At 51.4% G+C, this 16107-nt stretch overlaps 5 protein-coding genes across 5 annotated transcripts; 3 read left to right on the forward strand and 2 right to left on the reverse strand.

Moving 5' to 3' along the window:
* Nucleotides 1-3542: 3542 nt before the first annotated feature.
* On the forward strand, nt 3543-5284 carry NUU61_002173 (uncharacterized protein; the record flags this gene model as incomplete). The annotated part of the gene is made up of 5 exons (XM_056652755.1): nt 3543-3630; nt 3705-3761; nt 3954-4058; nt 4119-4340; nt 4521-5284. 5 exons carry the CDS (start codon nt 3543-3545, stop codon nt 5282-5284), a joined length of 1236 nt encoding a protein of 411 aa, XP_056513822.1.
* Nucleotides 5285-6773: 1489 nt separating this feature from the next.
* On the reverse strand, nt 6774-8150 carry NUU61_002174 (DUF914 domain membrane protein; the record flags this gene model as incomplete). Its single annotated transcript, XM_056652756.1, has 3 exons — nt 6774-7624; nt 7688-7878; nt 7942-8150. The coding sequence occupies 3 exons, from the start codon at nt 8148-8150 to the stop codon at nt 6774-6776; spliced, it is 1251 nt and encodes a 416-aa protein (XP_056513823.1).
* Nucleotides 8151-9334: 1184 nt separating this feature from the next.
* On the forward strand, nt 9335-12573 carry NUU61_002175 (SMEK family protein; the record flags this gene model as incomplete). Its single annotated transcript, XM_056652757.1, has 9 exons — nt 9335-9448; nt 9612-9708; nt 9786-9867; nt 9923-9972; nt 10035-10361; nt 10414-11214; nt 11273-11440; nt 11507-11943; nt 11995-12573. The coding sequence occupies 9 exons, from the start codon at nt 9335-9337 to the stop codon at nt 12571-12573; spliced, it is 2655 nt and encodes an 884-aa protein (XP_056513824.1).
* A 695-nt stretch (nt 12574-13268) lies between these two features.
* On the forward strand, nt 13269-14603 carry NUU61_002176 (bifunctional triacylglycerol lipase/ester hydrolase; the record flags this gene model as incomplete). The annotated part of the gene is made up of 4 exons (XM_056652758.1): nt 13269-13940; nt 14012-14196; nt 14256-14491; nt 14545-14603. The coding sequence occupies 4 exons, from the start codon at nt 13269-13271 to the stop codon at nt 14601-14603; spliced, it is 1152 nt and encodes a 383-aa protein (XP_056513825.1).
* Nucleotides 14604-14895: 292 nt separating this feature from the next.
* On the reverse strand, nt 14896-15846 carry NUU61_002177 (Dcp1 family protein; the record flags this gene model as incomplete). The annotated part of the gene is made up of 1 exon (XM_056652759.1): nt 14896-15846. The coding sequence occupies one exon, from the start codon at nt 15844-15846 to the stop codon at nt 14896-14898; it is 951 nt and encodes a 316-aa protein (XP_056513826.1).
* Between the last annotated feature and the right edge of the window lie 261 nt (nt 15847-16107).

The following is a 16107-nucleotide window of genomic DNA, read 5'->3' on the forward strand; positions in this document are numbered from 1 at the left end:
AGGAGAGGAAAAGTACACGGTCAAAAAAAAAGAAAAGGATTCCAGTGCGTGTCGGGTGTTCCTCACAGACTGTCGATCTGTGAGAGAAAGCGGTTAGCACCGAAAAAAAGGGGAGGGGGGACAGGAGTCGAGGTATTACAATACAAGAAGAAGACAAGGACCAGCCGGGGTCCTGATGGAGACAAATCGAGAGAAACAGAGAGAGAGAGAAAGAGGGGGGAAATCGCGAGTTGGTTGTGAAGGTCGAGGTCAGCCCCTGTCGGCGGTAAAGACACTGCCGACCGTCCCTCTTGAAGGACTATCAACCGTGGGGGGACACTTCGATGGTCGGATATACGCAAAATCAAGAATAAATCCCCCAAGATCACTTCCAGGCTTCAAGTACAGGATACCCTGATTCAACCAGAATATAAATCGATCATCAAGCACCGTGAAGGGGAAAGGATGGCCTATTGAAGGATCGGATATGGTCGCCTCTAGGGTTAAATGTCCTTTGTTTTCCCACTCTCCCCTTCTCGGTCTCTTTTTCTCTTTTTCTCTTTCCGTTCTTTTTCTTTCTTTTCTTTCTCTATTTAAGTGACTGATCTCAGAAGTCGAGTCGGTCAGCATCACCAAGCTATGCAATCATGCAGGTACCATGGTGGGTTATCGATAACACCCCAACTTTTCTTTTCAACCTCTTCAATGAACTTCTTTTTTTCTTGTGATGGATCATCCATGGAGGGTCTATTGATTAAGCCATCTCACTCTGCATGTCTGCAATTCGGGTGTTCCTCTGGCCTGCCTCCGATCGTCGTGAACTCCCCGCGATCCCTTCGCGTTCTCCCTCACACGTGTGGGCACTATAACCTAATCCAGACGGGTGTCTCGAGGGGCACTTTGCGAGTGAATGGCTTCTCATTTCGCAAAGAATCACCCGGTCCTCTTTCTTGATTTCTTGCCCCCTCTTTCTTTGTTGGATGTGGCTATCTTCCACAACTGGTCCTAGCTTGATGGACCAGGACCAAGGAGGGGTTGGCTTCTCCAACCCCGATCATGAGGCATGACCAGAAGAAGCCGATCAAAGAACCTGGTGGCTGTCGAGCTTGGTCTGGGTGCACATGGTCGGCCAACACTGTGTGGTTGCTTTGTTCCACAGTCTGTTATTGCCTGTGAGTACGGGTTTCTTTGTCGCTCCCTGCTTTGGAATGTGCTAACATCCACACCCAGGTTGACCTCGGGCGACGTCAGTCCATGAAAAACACTGGAGGACTGGGCATGACGTCCAACAATACTTGAGTGGTGGCAGCACCATGCTCAACAGTGCATCGAGCACCACCCCATGTATGACAGATAAAGCCTTGATTAGGTTCGGGGCCCTTGGGGTGACGCGGAGTGAGGCACACTGGTGGATATCCTGGTGATACACACACCCCGGAGGGTTTGCACAGGTATGTCACGCACACAGTCGACTCAAATCTTGTAAGTATGAGATCTTTTAGAGTTTCTGGGGAAAGCTGGATCTTGTGGAAACATTCCCATGAGGTACCAGGTACTTAGGGCATGTATATGCTACTGCACCTCAAATAATGTTCCCCTCGTCAATACCGGCTGTAAGAGACTACGTGGTTAGAACCATGATCAGGGAATTTCTCGATTCGCCCCGATCCCCACCCCACCTCCGTCATGGAAGTTTCTACGCGGGACTCATTCAAGCCGCTGACTGGTTGGGGACCGCCTGGGTAGGCTATGGATATGCGAGACTACAGTAGTCATTGCAGGCATCTGATGCAGTTTCTCAGCGCGGACTTTGCGGGAGAATATCAGAATATCTATCAAAATATGTCTATGGACATCTTACAGTATTAAATCTGTACCCATAAATATGGATCCCCATAGATATCGTCCAGTATTCAAAATTGCCCTCATGGATGATGTAGTATATGCCCTCCCCCACCTGGGACCCCTTGACCGAGATGCATCTGGTCATAATCTGATTCCTTCCCCCCAGTCGGACATGGCATGTATTCGGATTTGATCCGACACACCTTTACTCCGAGATTCTGTCTTTCTTTCTCTATATTGAGAGGCTGATGGCATGCACTACAGACTCGATTCCAGATCAGACCAACTTGCAGACAATATCCAGAGGACAGAGAGTACTTGGCAGGCTGACTGCATGGTGCAGAAGACATTGCATGTCCATCATCATCGCACAGCAGACCCGAGGGTTTGTCAGCTGCATGGGGCTCAGCTCGGAGATACTCATATTCATAATACGAGGCAACCCTGCCAATGTAAAGTATAGTAAGTCTGCCAACTCGATACTTAGAAAAGAATGTGACTTTGAAGTATAGCCGCGGGTATAGTTCCTGACTTGGTATTTAATGGGCAACACTCGGGGGGAAATCATTCCTTTCCCATTGTCCCGAGTCAACGGGAGATCATCGTGCCAAAACACGAAATAAACCCCACGCATAACATGAAAATTACGCGGTAGAACGGAGAACAATGATCATGCTCCCCAATATTGCAATATTGCAGTGAGGGAGGAACCGAGAGAAACTATGTTTCCACTCTAAATGCACGATATCAGAGGACCCGAATCATGGAATATGGAATACACCCGCACACGAGAAATGTGTAAGAGGGAACACAAAACGTTGGAAGCTTGCGCTCGGGCACCCCGTGCCCCATCCAATCTCCGGCAAAAGAAGACGAGAAAAAAAAAGTGGATGCCGGGAATTGCCGCGTACTTTCTTGTACCAGGTACTCGTGGGTGTTAGGAAGTGCTTTTTCTTTTCTTCTTCTCAAGAGAATTGGTTTGAAGATGTCAATTGTATCTATATAACTGAAAGGGATGATTGTGGCTACTATTACTATGAGCACCTGGATATAATTATCTGTTAAGGCCCACTAAGCGAAATTACTCTGACCTAGTCTTGGGTCGTACACTTCGAAGCCTCCTTTTTCTTAGTTTTCTTAGATAACCCCCCTCCTCCCCTCACAAGGTCAATCCCGCCCCAGGGTCTCTCCTTTTCTTCTTGTCTTCCTGTTTTCCCCTGTGTGGTTACTTCGGTTGGTCTGCCTCGTTGACTCGTGGTAGCGTGAATATATATATATACACCTTTCTATATATATTCGTTTCATTTTCGGGGGCTCCTTTTCCGTGAGTTTCTCGCCTTGATCCTTTTTTCTTTTGCGTGTCTCTCATCCCACCTGCGTTTGCATCGGATGATCCAATGGCTGTCAATGAGAGATCCCTCGGTGTTGGGGGATTAAACCCCAATCCACCCAGAAGGGGGAAAAAATTACGTGGGAACTGAACAAAAAGAAGCAAAAAAAAAAAAAAAAAGCCCAAATAATGCCAACTCTCGACTCCAGGATACATTCTCATCCTTTGCGAAGGTGGATGTGTTGAGCACCAATCTCTCTTGTGTGTTAGGGCCTAACAAATTTTTTTTTTGGCGACAGATCGCCTCTGATTACCGCCGGACGGATCATCTCCTTCGCCGCTCTTCACCCCCTGAACCACCCGTTTCTCCCGGGGAATTTCTTCAATCATGTCTTCGTACTACGAACCTCAGGGCTGGCAAGCACCGGCTGCGCGCCAGGTGTCATGGGAGCAGCCAGTCCCGCCCTCTCGATCAGGTAGGCTTTGAACTCGAGAAAAAAACATTGCGGGACCAAACAAATTCTCATACATTTTTTTTTTGATGTCTCAGGTTCGAGCTCGGTCTCCCAGCGCGAAGATAGCCCGGCCTTCTCCTCGCAGTTTGACGGTATGCACACCTTCTGCCCCCTCTCCCCTCCCCTGTAATGGGATTTCGATTTCGATGGCTGTGTCCGCCTCGTCGACCCGCGCCCCTCGTGGATTTGTCGATATGAGATGGTTTCCATGCAAATCCCCTGGAACGAATAATCGGACGTGTCTTTTTTTTTTTTGGTGGAATGATTACTGATCGTTTGTGAAGAGGTCGATCGTGCGATCGACAATCTCGTCAAGAGCGGCAAGCTGTGGAATGCTCCCCGCCGGGACTCGGTGCCCATGATGATGGGCCGGCCCTATCCCGACTACGGTACGACACTGCACACCCGAGTGACCAAGTTTCCCCTGATCTGACTTTTCGTCCTGGCAGACCCTCGGATGGGTGGTGGCCCCCAGCGACACCACTCGGTTAGCGAGTTCGAAGGCTCACGAATGCACCCTTCCGGCAATGCTCAAGGCTTCTACGCCTCGCAGCGCCACTACCAGGGTCGTTCGAATGAGGTAGAACAGATGATGCAGGCGAAGCGTCGGATGGCGGCACAGCGTGAGCGGGAACTCCGCAACTATCACCAGGAACAGCAGTACAACCGAAGTACGTGGTAGCGTCTGTCTTTTTTCCTGCGCCATATTCCCCCATCGATCTCTTTTCGATCTCTTCTCTTTTCTCTTTCATTTCATTTCTCTTGCATCTATGTATCCGTCGGCCTTGTATAATACATTTGGTTTGGCTTCATTTTGAACACGGGGTTTTAATATGTGTTTTCCTTCCAAGGCCTGCTCGCCGAGATGTCTGCAACCAAATCCGATCGCTCCCTCAGCCCGGCTGCCGTGAGCGAAGAAAGCCGCCGAGACCTCCTCGCTCGCCAGCACCGCGCCCTGTACGGCAACGAAAGCCCCGCCTTCTTCCCGGCCGGTCCCTTGTCCGACGAAAACTCGCGGCCTGACAGCCAGGCCGGTGGCACTCCCACTTCCGGTGTCCGCGGTCCGTCCCCACGCGGAGTGGACCCGTTCGGCATCTCGCAGCCGGGAGCCAGCACAGAGATTGCGTCCGGTCTGCAGTCGCCGTCGCGGGCCAACAGCACCTCCTCGCCCAGCTCCGGCATCAACGCCGGCTTTGGTGCTGAGCAGCCCGTCACCTCGACCTCGTCGCCCGGTGCCGACTCGCCCTCCTCGAGACAACCCTCGTCCAAGACAACCGGACCCATCGGATCCGTCGGTCCGATCGGTTCTCGCCCGGTCACGGGCCAGAGTTCTGGTCCGACCTCCAACCCGGCCTTAAACAAGCGTTCAACCACCCCGCTGCCGTCTCCTCTGGGCTTTGGCTTCACCCCGGGTGATGCTGCCGCTGCCGCTGCCGCTGCTGCCGCCAATGAACGTGCCACGTCAACGGCATCCAATCCGGCTATCACAGCCTCGTCAGGTGGTCCTGGTATCAAGGACCCCTCCGCGGGCGGTGTCAGCCTGGGCTGGGGCAACGGCAGTGGCGTCTGGGGCTCGAAGAGCGGCCTCGGCGTCCAAGCCTCCGTTTGGGGATAAATAATAACAAACATCACCATCGATTCGAGTTGGCGCATTATATTGCATGCATTCAACAATGGGGTCTCCCTTTCTTTTTTTTCCCCGTGGCGTTGTGAGAGAAAAATGGCTTCCCTTGATTTCGTGAATTACGAGCACGGTACATATATGGGCTGAAGGGAATTGGAGTTGGATTTCTCCCCGTCTCTTTCCTTTCTTCTCTGGAGCTCGATTCAGTCTGGTCTATTCTGTTTTTTTTTTTTCTCTTTCTCTTTCTCTCCTTTTCTGTTTGGTTATGGTTTGGTCTGCCGAGCTGGTTATTGGGCGGGGAGGGGTGCTGCTGGTTCCTGGAGTCTCTTCTTTTTACCCTGTTGGTGTCGGGTCTGGAAAACAAAACATATGCTCTGGCGAATTCTCCCTCTCTTTCTACCCTTGGTTCATCGGGCTGAGTCTCTGGTTGTTCTCTGGTCTCTGGTTGTGTTCTTTTTCTTTTGTGTTCGGGGTGCCCGTATGGATGGTCGGATATTGGCGCTTGATATTTTCTATGTGAAAGCTCTCGGGCTTGCCATTTCTCGGTGTTTTCTCTTATTCTCTTATTCTTATTTATTCGTGTTCCTCCTTTCCGGTGTGAATGTCTATTTCTTGGATTCGGGGTTTTCTGGGATCTGTGCACAATTTCTTATCTTTTCTTTTCTTCTGATTGGACTCGAGATATCCATCCATCTCTTTTGCAAGAGAAGCGGTGGACACAACGTGGTTTTTTCCTGTTTGATCTGGTATTGTTTTCTTGTGTGTGATATGGGATCTGGTCTTGTACTGAGAGCTGGAGTTCATGTCTTTTCCTCTCCTCTTTCTACTTCTTGTGGATTGTTGTCTATGGTATCTCACTAGTGGACCCTTGGTGCACCCTTGGTGCTATCTATCCTATGTGTAGGCTGTGATCCTTGATTGAATAGTATAGTTAAGTTATTTGGGATTGATTGTCCCAATGTATATAGAGGAAGGAGACATAGTTTTAAGTGTGACCTTCGGTGGTCTAATTTTGTTACAAACTCCGCGTCTTTCGATTATATTAGCCCAGTTATCTCCATGGCAAGTCTGCAGGAAAAAGCACCTCGGAAAGTGAAGCTGATCGTCATATTATCCCGGAGAAGAAGTACTGCTATCTTCTAAGGAAACCGTGCTAAGAAAATCCTAATTAGGGGAACTGTTTTTGCTGCAGCCTTCTATTCTTGTATTAATGAATTAGATGCGTGCGCCCTGCAATACGCATGTAAAACTTTTCATGAGCAAGAGATCGTAAGGACATCAAAGGGGCATACACCACCGAGACTGGATCCGAACCAACAGAGAGCAAGAATTATAGCAAGACCTGTACATAGATCTAGGGTTGTAGTGTGTGGATCTCCCATATTTACAAGCCCCGTCATAAGGTAAAAGGAGAAGAAAACAAAGATAAAAATAAACAAGAAAAAAGATATAATCCAGGACCCTCGTTTCGCGTCTAGCATTAGGCGGCGCTAGTATTTGCAGCAGGAGGCCGTTCGGGGTCATGATCATGGGGATCTGCACCGGCAGGGGTGACAGTCTCGATCTTCTTCTTGGCAGTAAAGAGGCCAGCAATCCCGCGCTCCTGGTTCCGGCCGAGCCAGGGCTTGCGAGACTCACCGAGGACCCTACGGCCGAGGTAGTAGACGAGCTGACCGACGATGATGAGGACAAAGGCAATGGGGTACATCCAATGCACATGGTAATGGAAGACCTCGATGCCAATGCAAACACCCCAGAAGTTCATCGTGAGCATGGAGATATTGAAGAATGCCGCCGAAGACAGGCGGAAGAGGAGCGGGGCCACGCAGTAGAAAAGCACCAGACACAGCGTGTAGCCGGTCAGATAGCCGCCGACTTTGCCGTTCCAGATGGCGGCGTGGAAGTCGTCGCGGGCGAAAATGCCGGCCTGCACGCCGTTGATGATCATGCCGAAGAACGACATCTGGCCCAGCACCTCGTACACGGGCCGCGTGCTCACGAAGTACTCCTCGGCCGTATTGGTCAGCCCGTAGAACGAGGCGCCGAGCAACGCGAATAAATCGCCCTTGAGCTGGTTGCCGTGCGTGACGTTGCCGCCGTTTGTGCCCGTGATGTGGTCCGACGCGATCAGGATGCCCATGCCGCCGATGCAGATTAAGATTCCCAGCACCTGCGAGATGTGGTATCGCACTCGCAGGAAGATGAACGATATCACCACCACTACGACAATGGCCCAGAAATTGATTAGTTGTGCGCTAAGCATCGTTGTGTATTTGTATGCCAGCACGATAAAATAGTTGCCTTCCACATCACAGAAAGCCAGGATGATGTCTGCCCGAAAGATAAGTTACTTTCTATAGACTCCAGAAAAAAAAAGGGGGGGGAGGTGTATACATTTCCAGCCGTCACGCCACACCAGTCGGAACCAGCCCTTGATGCCGTAGCGGTACATCGTATATGGAGTGAAGATCAGGTTCAGAACCACATAGTTCAAGAATGTTTGAAACGCCGGGATCGCCCAATTCTGCAGCCCGAGAAGCGTGGTGAAGGTGCCGGTCGAGGTATTAGCAATGGCGAGAAGTTGTCTATCATAGATGCGATTGATAAGTCTGAGACACTTCAAATTTTCGAGCAAATACGGTACTCACCCTAGAGCCAACGTGATATAAAACTCCTTGGTTTTGAAATAAGCCAAAAAGCCTTTCTTTTCCTCGTCGATCTGGTCCGCCGGCACCTCGGAGTCCTCTGGGGTAGAGGTCTGCACAACCGCCACCGAGGCATCCTGGGACTGCGACTGCGACGAGCGCACATTCGCATCAGTCGCCTGGATGGTTACCTGATCCTTCGACTCAGTCATAGCGGGTTGGGAGCTGCCAAATGCCCGAAAAGCGGGGTTGGGAGTATAATAGTGACAGGCCGATATCGACGCGGGTCTATGTAATGTTGACACAGGTCAACCCTCCGAGGGGAGCTTTATGGCAAGAGGACGAGCGCAAAACTCCCAGAAGTCGCTCGTCTAAGCAGAACACAGGATGGCTGAAGAAAAAGATGAAGAAGAGCTAATTAAAACCGCCAGGAAAAAAAAGCCGCGCCGAGGTCTGGAACCTTTCCTCATTGGGAAAGCATTGATAAGAATCTGCCACGCTGCAGGGAGCCAATCAGCGTTGACGGGTGGGGGCGGTGACAGGGTCCGTGCAGGGTGTCTTGTCTCACTTGCCTGAGGCAGAGCTGGGTATAGTTGGACCAAGACAGCCTTAGGAATAGACCAGTAGACCCGTAAATGTTAAATATGAGAGTTAAGATGATCAGAGAAATGTATATAGACATTGTTATTTCTACACTGAATACAAATATATAAAAAAATAACCCGGTATTTCCAGTTTATCATCCAATGTCTTAAGAGACCTCGGTAGCGCGGCGGTTCTGCCCCGAGAACCCCTGAGCACTGGAATTGTTCCCCAGCCCTTCTGCCGATCGCCTAAGAATAACCCAAGATTGGACTGCAGAAGAACCGTAGTCTAATTGCAATAAAAATAACATTCTTGTCATAAATCATAGTGTATCCTCGTCATAGCAGTAAAGAATAATCCTTTTCTGCCTAACCATCATGCCTCAGGTTCTTCTCAGGCAATGCATGACTTTTCTGGAAGATCCGGAAGTGCCCACTTGTCTCCCGGTCGCGTGTGGCCCGTTCCATCTTTCTTCTTCTTCAAGCTCCTCCTTCGCAAACTCCCGATCTCCAAATTTAAATTTCTCCCCTTGAAGGAGTGAAGTGTGAGAGTGAGGGTGGTGCCCTCCTTTCAGATCGCCATTCAAGGCTTTTTTTTCCCCTTCGATCGTCATCCCCTCCGCAGACTCTTTCATCATCCTCTGATCTCCACCTCATTCTTCTTCCAACACACCCCTCCTCCATTTCATCCTGGACCACACGCCGTCCTCCTTCCCGCTCCGCTCCTCTGCGGCTCTCCTCGCGCCGGTGCACACCTCATCTTGGAGCTGGGCCCGGAGTGACGAGTCGCGTCGCCCTGTTCCTGCCAGATCATGGCGCTGGACTTACAGCCGCCCGACGGTCGCAAACGAGTCAAGGTCTACGAGTTGAGGGATAATGACTGGTTTGACCGCGGCACAGGTTTTTGCACAGGGCAAATATTGGGGGTAAGCTATCGCTTTCTCTTGCGTCAGGCGCATGCGAGAAATAGTGCGACGGTCGCTGCTCCTGTCATGCGCGATCGCACTCGGCATCCCGGGGCGTGCGACCCGACAAAAATCTAACAAAAAAAATTCTTATTGATGCTGAGATTTCTTTTTTCTTGTCTAGGAGGAGCCTCGGATACTCGTCGAATCGGAAGATCAGCCAGACCGCGTACTGCTGGAGACCAAGATCTCCAAAGACGATGGCTACCAGAAACAACAAGGTTTCTGTCCCACATCTTGCATGCCCGTATCACCGGAGAAGAATATATTTTTGCTAACGATTGTCTCACGCGACCAGAGACCTTGATCGTCTGGACGGAGCCGAATGGGACGGATATGGCGCTGAGTTTTCAAGAGGCCGATGGCTGTGCGGTGATCTGGTGAGACATGGCTTCAAATAACGTGCGCGTGTCCATCGACTGACCAAGGCCCTAGGGATTTTGTCAATGCCGTTCAGCAACATCTACTCAGTTTAGCCGCAGCTGGTAAGTTTTGATGAAATCGCGCATCGCGCGCCCCGCGTACTGATCGCGCGATGTTTCTGCAGATGATGCCCTCTCCGACGACCTCGAAAGCTACCAGTCGATCGTGCTGCCTGCCCCCGAACTCGGCAATCTCCCGGAAATCGAACAAATCGTACGCGCCGCGAGCATGACGCAAGCGGGCCGAGATGCGCTGTCCAAATTCATCATCCGCGACGAGTATATCAACAAACTAGTGCCATTGGTGACAATGGCTGAGGATCTTGAGAGTCTGACCGACCTGCACCGTCTCTGCAACATTATGAAATCCCTCATTCTCCTGAACGACAACACCATCATTGAGACAGTGGTGGCCGATCAAATTATACTGGGCGTAGTTGGTGCTCTGGAATGTACGTTGGCCCTTCAATTCCCCGAGAGAGTTGATTCTAAAGAACACCGCAGACGATCCTGAATTTCCCACCCACAAGGCGAACCACCGACAGTACCTCGCAGATCAGTCGCGCTACAAAGAAGTCGTTCCCATCAAGGACCCGCTGATTCGCCGGAAAATTCGAAGTACTTGGCGATTACAATACTTGAAAGATGTGGTGCTGGCTCGGATATTGGACGACCCGACGTTCTCGGTGCTCAATTCCTTGATATTTTTCAACCAGATGGAGATCGTGAACCACATTCAATCGAACGCACAATTCCTGCGGGAGCTTTTCTCCGTTTTCGACCCGAGAAGCATGGATGGGAAACGCAAGGATGATGCGGTGCAATTCCTCCACCAGTGCGCCGCGATTGCGAAGAACCTGCAAGCACCGTCGCGGGCCCAACTTTTCGCCAACTTCATCAGCCATGGCTTGTTCGCCGTCATTGCCTTTGCCGTGAAACACCCAAAACCGGCCATGCGCACCACCGGCATCGACATTTTGGTGGCGTTGCTGGATCATGATCCAGTGATGATGCGCGGGTATATGCTCAAGGCCGTCAACGAGAAGAAGACGCCGCTCACCGACACCTTGATTGATTTGCTTCATGCGGAGACCGACCTTGGAGTCAAAAACCAACTCGCGGATGCGATCAAGATTCTTCTTGACCCGCAATTACCCCTGCAAGACCCGCTCGGCCGGGCTGGTCCCGATTATTTCAAAGTCCGTTCTTCCAACCTTCTTTCCGATGCATTCGTCCAGCAGCATTTCGATGAGTCTTCCAAGCGGCTCTTTCAACCGCTCAAACAGCTTGCAAATCGCGCTAGCCGTGAGTTTTCTATTTCACGTGCCTGTGACTGAAGAATACTGAGTTAACCCATCTCTAGTTCATGATTTGACGTTCCAAGAAGTCACGCTTCACTCGCATCTTGTTGATATTCTCACTTTCTTTGCCCGTCAACATCTTTTCCGTACGCGCAATGCGATCCACAATGAAGCTCTCGCCCCCCGAGTTGCGCAGCTTCTGCGGGCACCCCAGAAACACCTGAAGCTGAGTGAGTATCCCGTGTCTTGATTTGAAGCGACATGGACCATATCTAACGAGCTTTCTCTTGTCATAGTTGCCCTCAAGTTCTTCCGTAACTTGGTCAGTCTTCAGGATACTTTCTACCAAGCTCTCATGACGCATAACAACACTTTTGGGTTGATCCTCGATATCGTTTACGAAACAATGCCGCGCGACAATCTGCTTAACTCCGCCTGCCTCGAGTTTTTCGAGTTTATCAAACGGGAAAATATCAAGCCGTTTATTCTCCACATCGTGGAGAAATACCGCGAAAAGCTTGAGCACATCACCTACGTCAACACGTTCCAAAACTTGATTCTTCGGTATGATCAGATGCAGGGCTATGGTGCTGAGGCCGACTCCGCGCTGTTCAGCCAAGATGAAGGCAGCACACCCCGTCGGATACCGGTAAATGGTCAGCGCTGGCGGGGCATGAAGGAGATGGACGCTGCCGAAGAAGAGTACTTCAACACATCTGATGATGAAGACGAGGTAGGTGATCTAGCTCCGTCATGGATGATGCAGATGACTGATAATGTACAGTGGTCACAGGAGAACCGTGCTGCCATTGCTGCCGATGCGATTAATGGATCTGCCTCGCCGGTTGTCAAGCCGTTGGTGGACTACCCCGACGATGACGACGAGGATGTGATGGATACCAAACCCGAGGATCTCGCCGATCAGTCTGCCCAAGTTCAGCCTTTGAACGTGAGCGACACTCAGGCCGAACACCCTGCTGACCCAGCTCCCACTCCTGCATCGCCCACCCAGACTTTGCCTGTGCCAGAACGGCTGGCAGAGAAGCGTCGACGCGATGAAGAAGACGAAGATGAGTTAATGAAGCTCGCTGCCGGATCCAAGCGAAGAAGCTCCACGAGCAGCAATTCTAGCGCCGGTCGAAAAAAGACATTATCTGTCGGGTCGTTGGGCTTGGAAAAGGGAACCACGGGCGTCTTTGGCAGTGTCACCAGCAGTGCAGCACCCAAGCGAATTGCCATCAACCTTGGGCAGGCAGCCAAACCGGTTGCCACCGACAGTGAAAACAACGGCGCAGAAATTGCCTCAAACGAAAACCATGAAAAAGAAAACCGAACCGACAGCCAAGATGGCGAGGATGGATGATGCCCCTTGTATCCGACCTGGCAATTGGGCGTTGTGTGTGTGTGCGTATTTCCCGGATCCAGCAGCGACTTCTCTCCACATGTTTTGTGTTCATGAACTAGATACCAGATACAGCGCAGGTTCCATGTCTCTGTCTCAATTTTCCACCCTCTTGTGCTGCTGCTATTTGGCGATTCTTCTTACTGCACCCTTTTCCATATTTGCGAGCGTTATATTTTGCGACATGTCTGTGTCCACGGTGTTACCTTCCCCTGTCCTTTTCTTCTTCTTCTTTCTATTATTTTTATCTTCTCTTCTTATTTTCCTTCCTCTTGTTAGCCGGGACAAGGATCGGGGGAATCAGATGTACATTTGTGCTATGCCGGCGTCTGGGCAATTGCATTGGAAACCGGCCTCGTGGTGCCTCGTGTTTTCTTTTCTGTTGGGCTTAGAGACCAGGCTACGGGCAAGGGGAGATCTGTGGGTCTGGAGATGGGAGTTGGGATTTGCAGATTTGCAATCCATGTCGCATTCGCGGTGTTTTCGATTGTTGTAGTTGTTGTAGTTGTAGCTGTAGCTGTAGTGTTGTCTGGCGGGGGATCCACTCCGACCCGAACTTTTTCCTGTTGAGATGTGCCCAGAGCGACCACCTCAGCCGAGGTACATTTGAGGTCTCTTCAGATGGACCCAAGCACAATTCACCAGCTTTGGAAACCATGACCTCGCAGATCACACCCAACAGCTTTCTCACCCGCACAGGGCCATCGGCCGCAGCCAGCACGACCGTGTTCTTCATCTCAGGGAACCCGGGTCTGATCAGCTACTACCACCCATTCCTATCCCTGCTATCCAAGTATCTAGCCGAGCCAGAGGACAATGGCATCGAAGCAAAGAAATTGCCAGCCCTGCAGCTCTATGGGTGCAGTCTCGGGGGGTTCGAGATCAACAGTGATGCCAGCGACCAGCTATCATTATCGTCATCACCAAAGTCCGATGCATCTGTTCCCAAGCATCGCAAACAGCCCGGGAAAGCCGGTGACTATGATCTAGAAGATCAGATCCGCTTCGTCGACCAGAAACTCACAGTTCTCATGGAGACTACCATCGCGGCTAGAAGCCATGACCACAGACCAGACTCATCTCCTGGGGGCACTGCCACGCAACGGCCAAAAGTCATTCTGATCGGCCACTCGGTGGGAGCGTATATTGCCATGGAAATTCTCAGGCGCCACCGCGAGACTATTCCAAAGAATAGCTCCGAAAGAAGAGCAGCACAGCTAGCCTCCATGAATGACTATTCCCCTCCTGAATTAGATATCGTCGGGGGCGCGATGCTCTTCCCGACTGTCATTGATATCGCAGCATCACCATCGGGACAGAAACTCACTGTGCGCATAGACGGGGCTCTTCATCTTCTGACGTGGTTTGTTGATCATCTTGCTGATATTGTATTGTCTAGACTCTTCTATCGTTTATTCCCCGGCTCGCCATGCTTGTTGGCCTGCTAGTCCGACTCCTCACTTTCCTGCTACCTGACTTTGTCCTCCGGTCTGTGGTTCGGTTCGTGATGAAGAGTCCGCCTTCCCATGCTCTAGATGCAACTGTTGCTTTTCTGAAGAGCTCTGGCGGCGTACGACAGGCTCTGTATGTTTCTATCGCCATTGTTATCTCTTGTTTGGGAGCCGCTACTAATGGCTATGTAGACACATGGCCACCGACGAAATGCGCACTATCACCTCGGACAAGTGGACCGACGATGTCTGGGGTGCTGCAACGGCGCGTGAGCCACTTATGAAGCTTGTTTTCTATTTCGGACGAAATGACCATTGGGTGGCCGAGAAGACGAGAAATGAGATTATTGCGCTTCGAGGACGCAAGGAAGGCAGCGGGCCGACAATGCTTGTTTGTGAAGAGGGGTTGCCACATGCGTTTTGTCTAAGTATGTTTTTCTTCTTTTTATTCATGTGGTGCTTTGATGCTAACTTTCTACAGAACATAGTGATACCATGGCTCGCAAGGTTGCGGGGATGATTCGGGAGATCTTGACTTGATAAGAAATCAACCTGGGATCTTGTTCGATCCGGCCTATCTTATAAAATTTATAGCAGGATGAAACCCGAAAATGCTTATGGTAGGCCCTGGACCGGTGCCTAGATGGGATAGACCATGAATTCGCCAATTTGGTGCAGATTTGTAACGGGTATCTCAAGCGACGCTACGCCCATCCCCACCTAGACAAGGGAAATCAAAGTAATCGAAGTGCAAAAACCAAAATATGCAGTTGTACGCCGCCGACTTGATGGAACATGATTGAACAGCCCCCCACAGAAAAACAGTTGCCTCTTAGTACCGTGGCGCGCCACCCTGCGACGCCAATCCAGCTCTCCGGAATAGATCACTCAGCACGTCGGGCTGGGCCTGGGGTGCAGGAGGTGGCTGGGCCATCATGGGCTGGTACGCCGGTCGGTGGTCGGCGGGACCCAGGTGGTGAGCTCGAACACTCCAGCCATCGTCTTGGGCGCGCTGCTGGCCGAACAGGTCCTTGAGCGAGATCTGGCGACCCATGGGCACGCTAGCCTGGACCTCTTCAAGTGGAGCCGCCTGTGTCGAGGCAGCAGCGGCAGCAACATGCAAGCCATTCTGGCGCATAGCCTCGAGGCGCTCGCGGGCGAGCTTCAAACTCTGTCCCGCGTGGGTGGCGCACTCGCGAATCATCTGGGCATTGAGGGTGCGGGCTTCGGCGGTGGAATTAGGCGGTGGCTCCGAGTAGATCCAGAGACCATAGATGCGGACGTTGTTGGGCGCGCCGTTCTGGGTGTTGGGGCGACCATTCTGCGGGTTCAAGGGGTCGGCGATGCCGTTCTCCCCGTTCTCAGCCTCGGCGCTTTCGTCGGCCTTGAGGATCACGTATTCCTCTGTTAATTCCACGTTCTCGCCGTCTGTCAGAGGGAGGTCGAAGTTGTCAAGTCCGCGTCGGTTCAGGACAAAGGCGTTGTATCGTTCTTCGCCGAGGCTGCCTTGCGTCTGCTGGCACACGAATAGTGACCCTTCCACCCCGTTCTTCTCCCATTGCCGCGTTGTCGGACTGAAGAGGTACACCACTGCGTAGGGGGCTAGTGACAGAACTGAGGTCACGGTGGGGTTGTGGCGCTGTATAACCGAGAGGTTCAGCTCCTCGTTGGAGCGGAGCGGGGGCGGTTGCTGCATGTCGGAGAGGTAGGCGTCGGATTCATAGTCGGTAAAGTGGTTGTTAGAGCTGTGGTTGTTTTGTCGCTTGGGTTTGCGGGAGGTCATGGCAGATTGGGAGGGCAAAGGAAAATGAGTTGAGACTGAAGGAGCAGAGTTGCGGACGGGCAGAATGAGGGCCCCTCCGGATATCGTCATAAGTTCCGCCCCTTCTCTCTCCGGCTTTCCCACCTCTCACTCTCTCTCACACACCTCTTTGGTGGACATCACGACTGAATTACTGTTAAATTGGCACAGCAATTTTGAGATTCGACGTCCCGATTCGTCCGAGTTCCGGTACTTGCTTGCTTCGTCATTTCCTCTATACTG

The sequence above is a fragment of the Penicillium alfredii genome (assembly GCF_028826965.1).
Source record: "Penicillium alfredii strain IBT 34128 chromosome Unknown utg000004l_segment0_segment0, whole genome shotgun sequence".
In the NCBI taxonomy this organism is placed as follows: Eukaryota; Fungi; Ascomycota; class Eurotiomycetes; order Eurotiales; family Aspergillaceae; genus Penicillium; species Penicillium alfredii.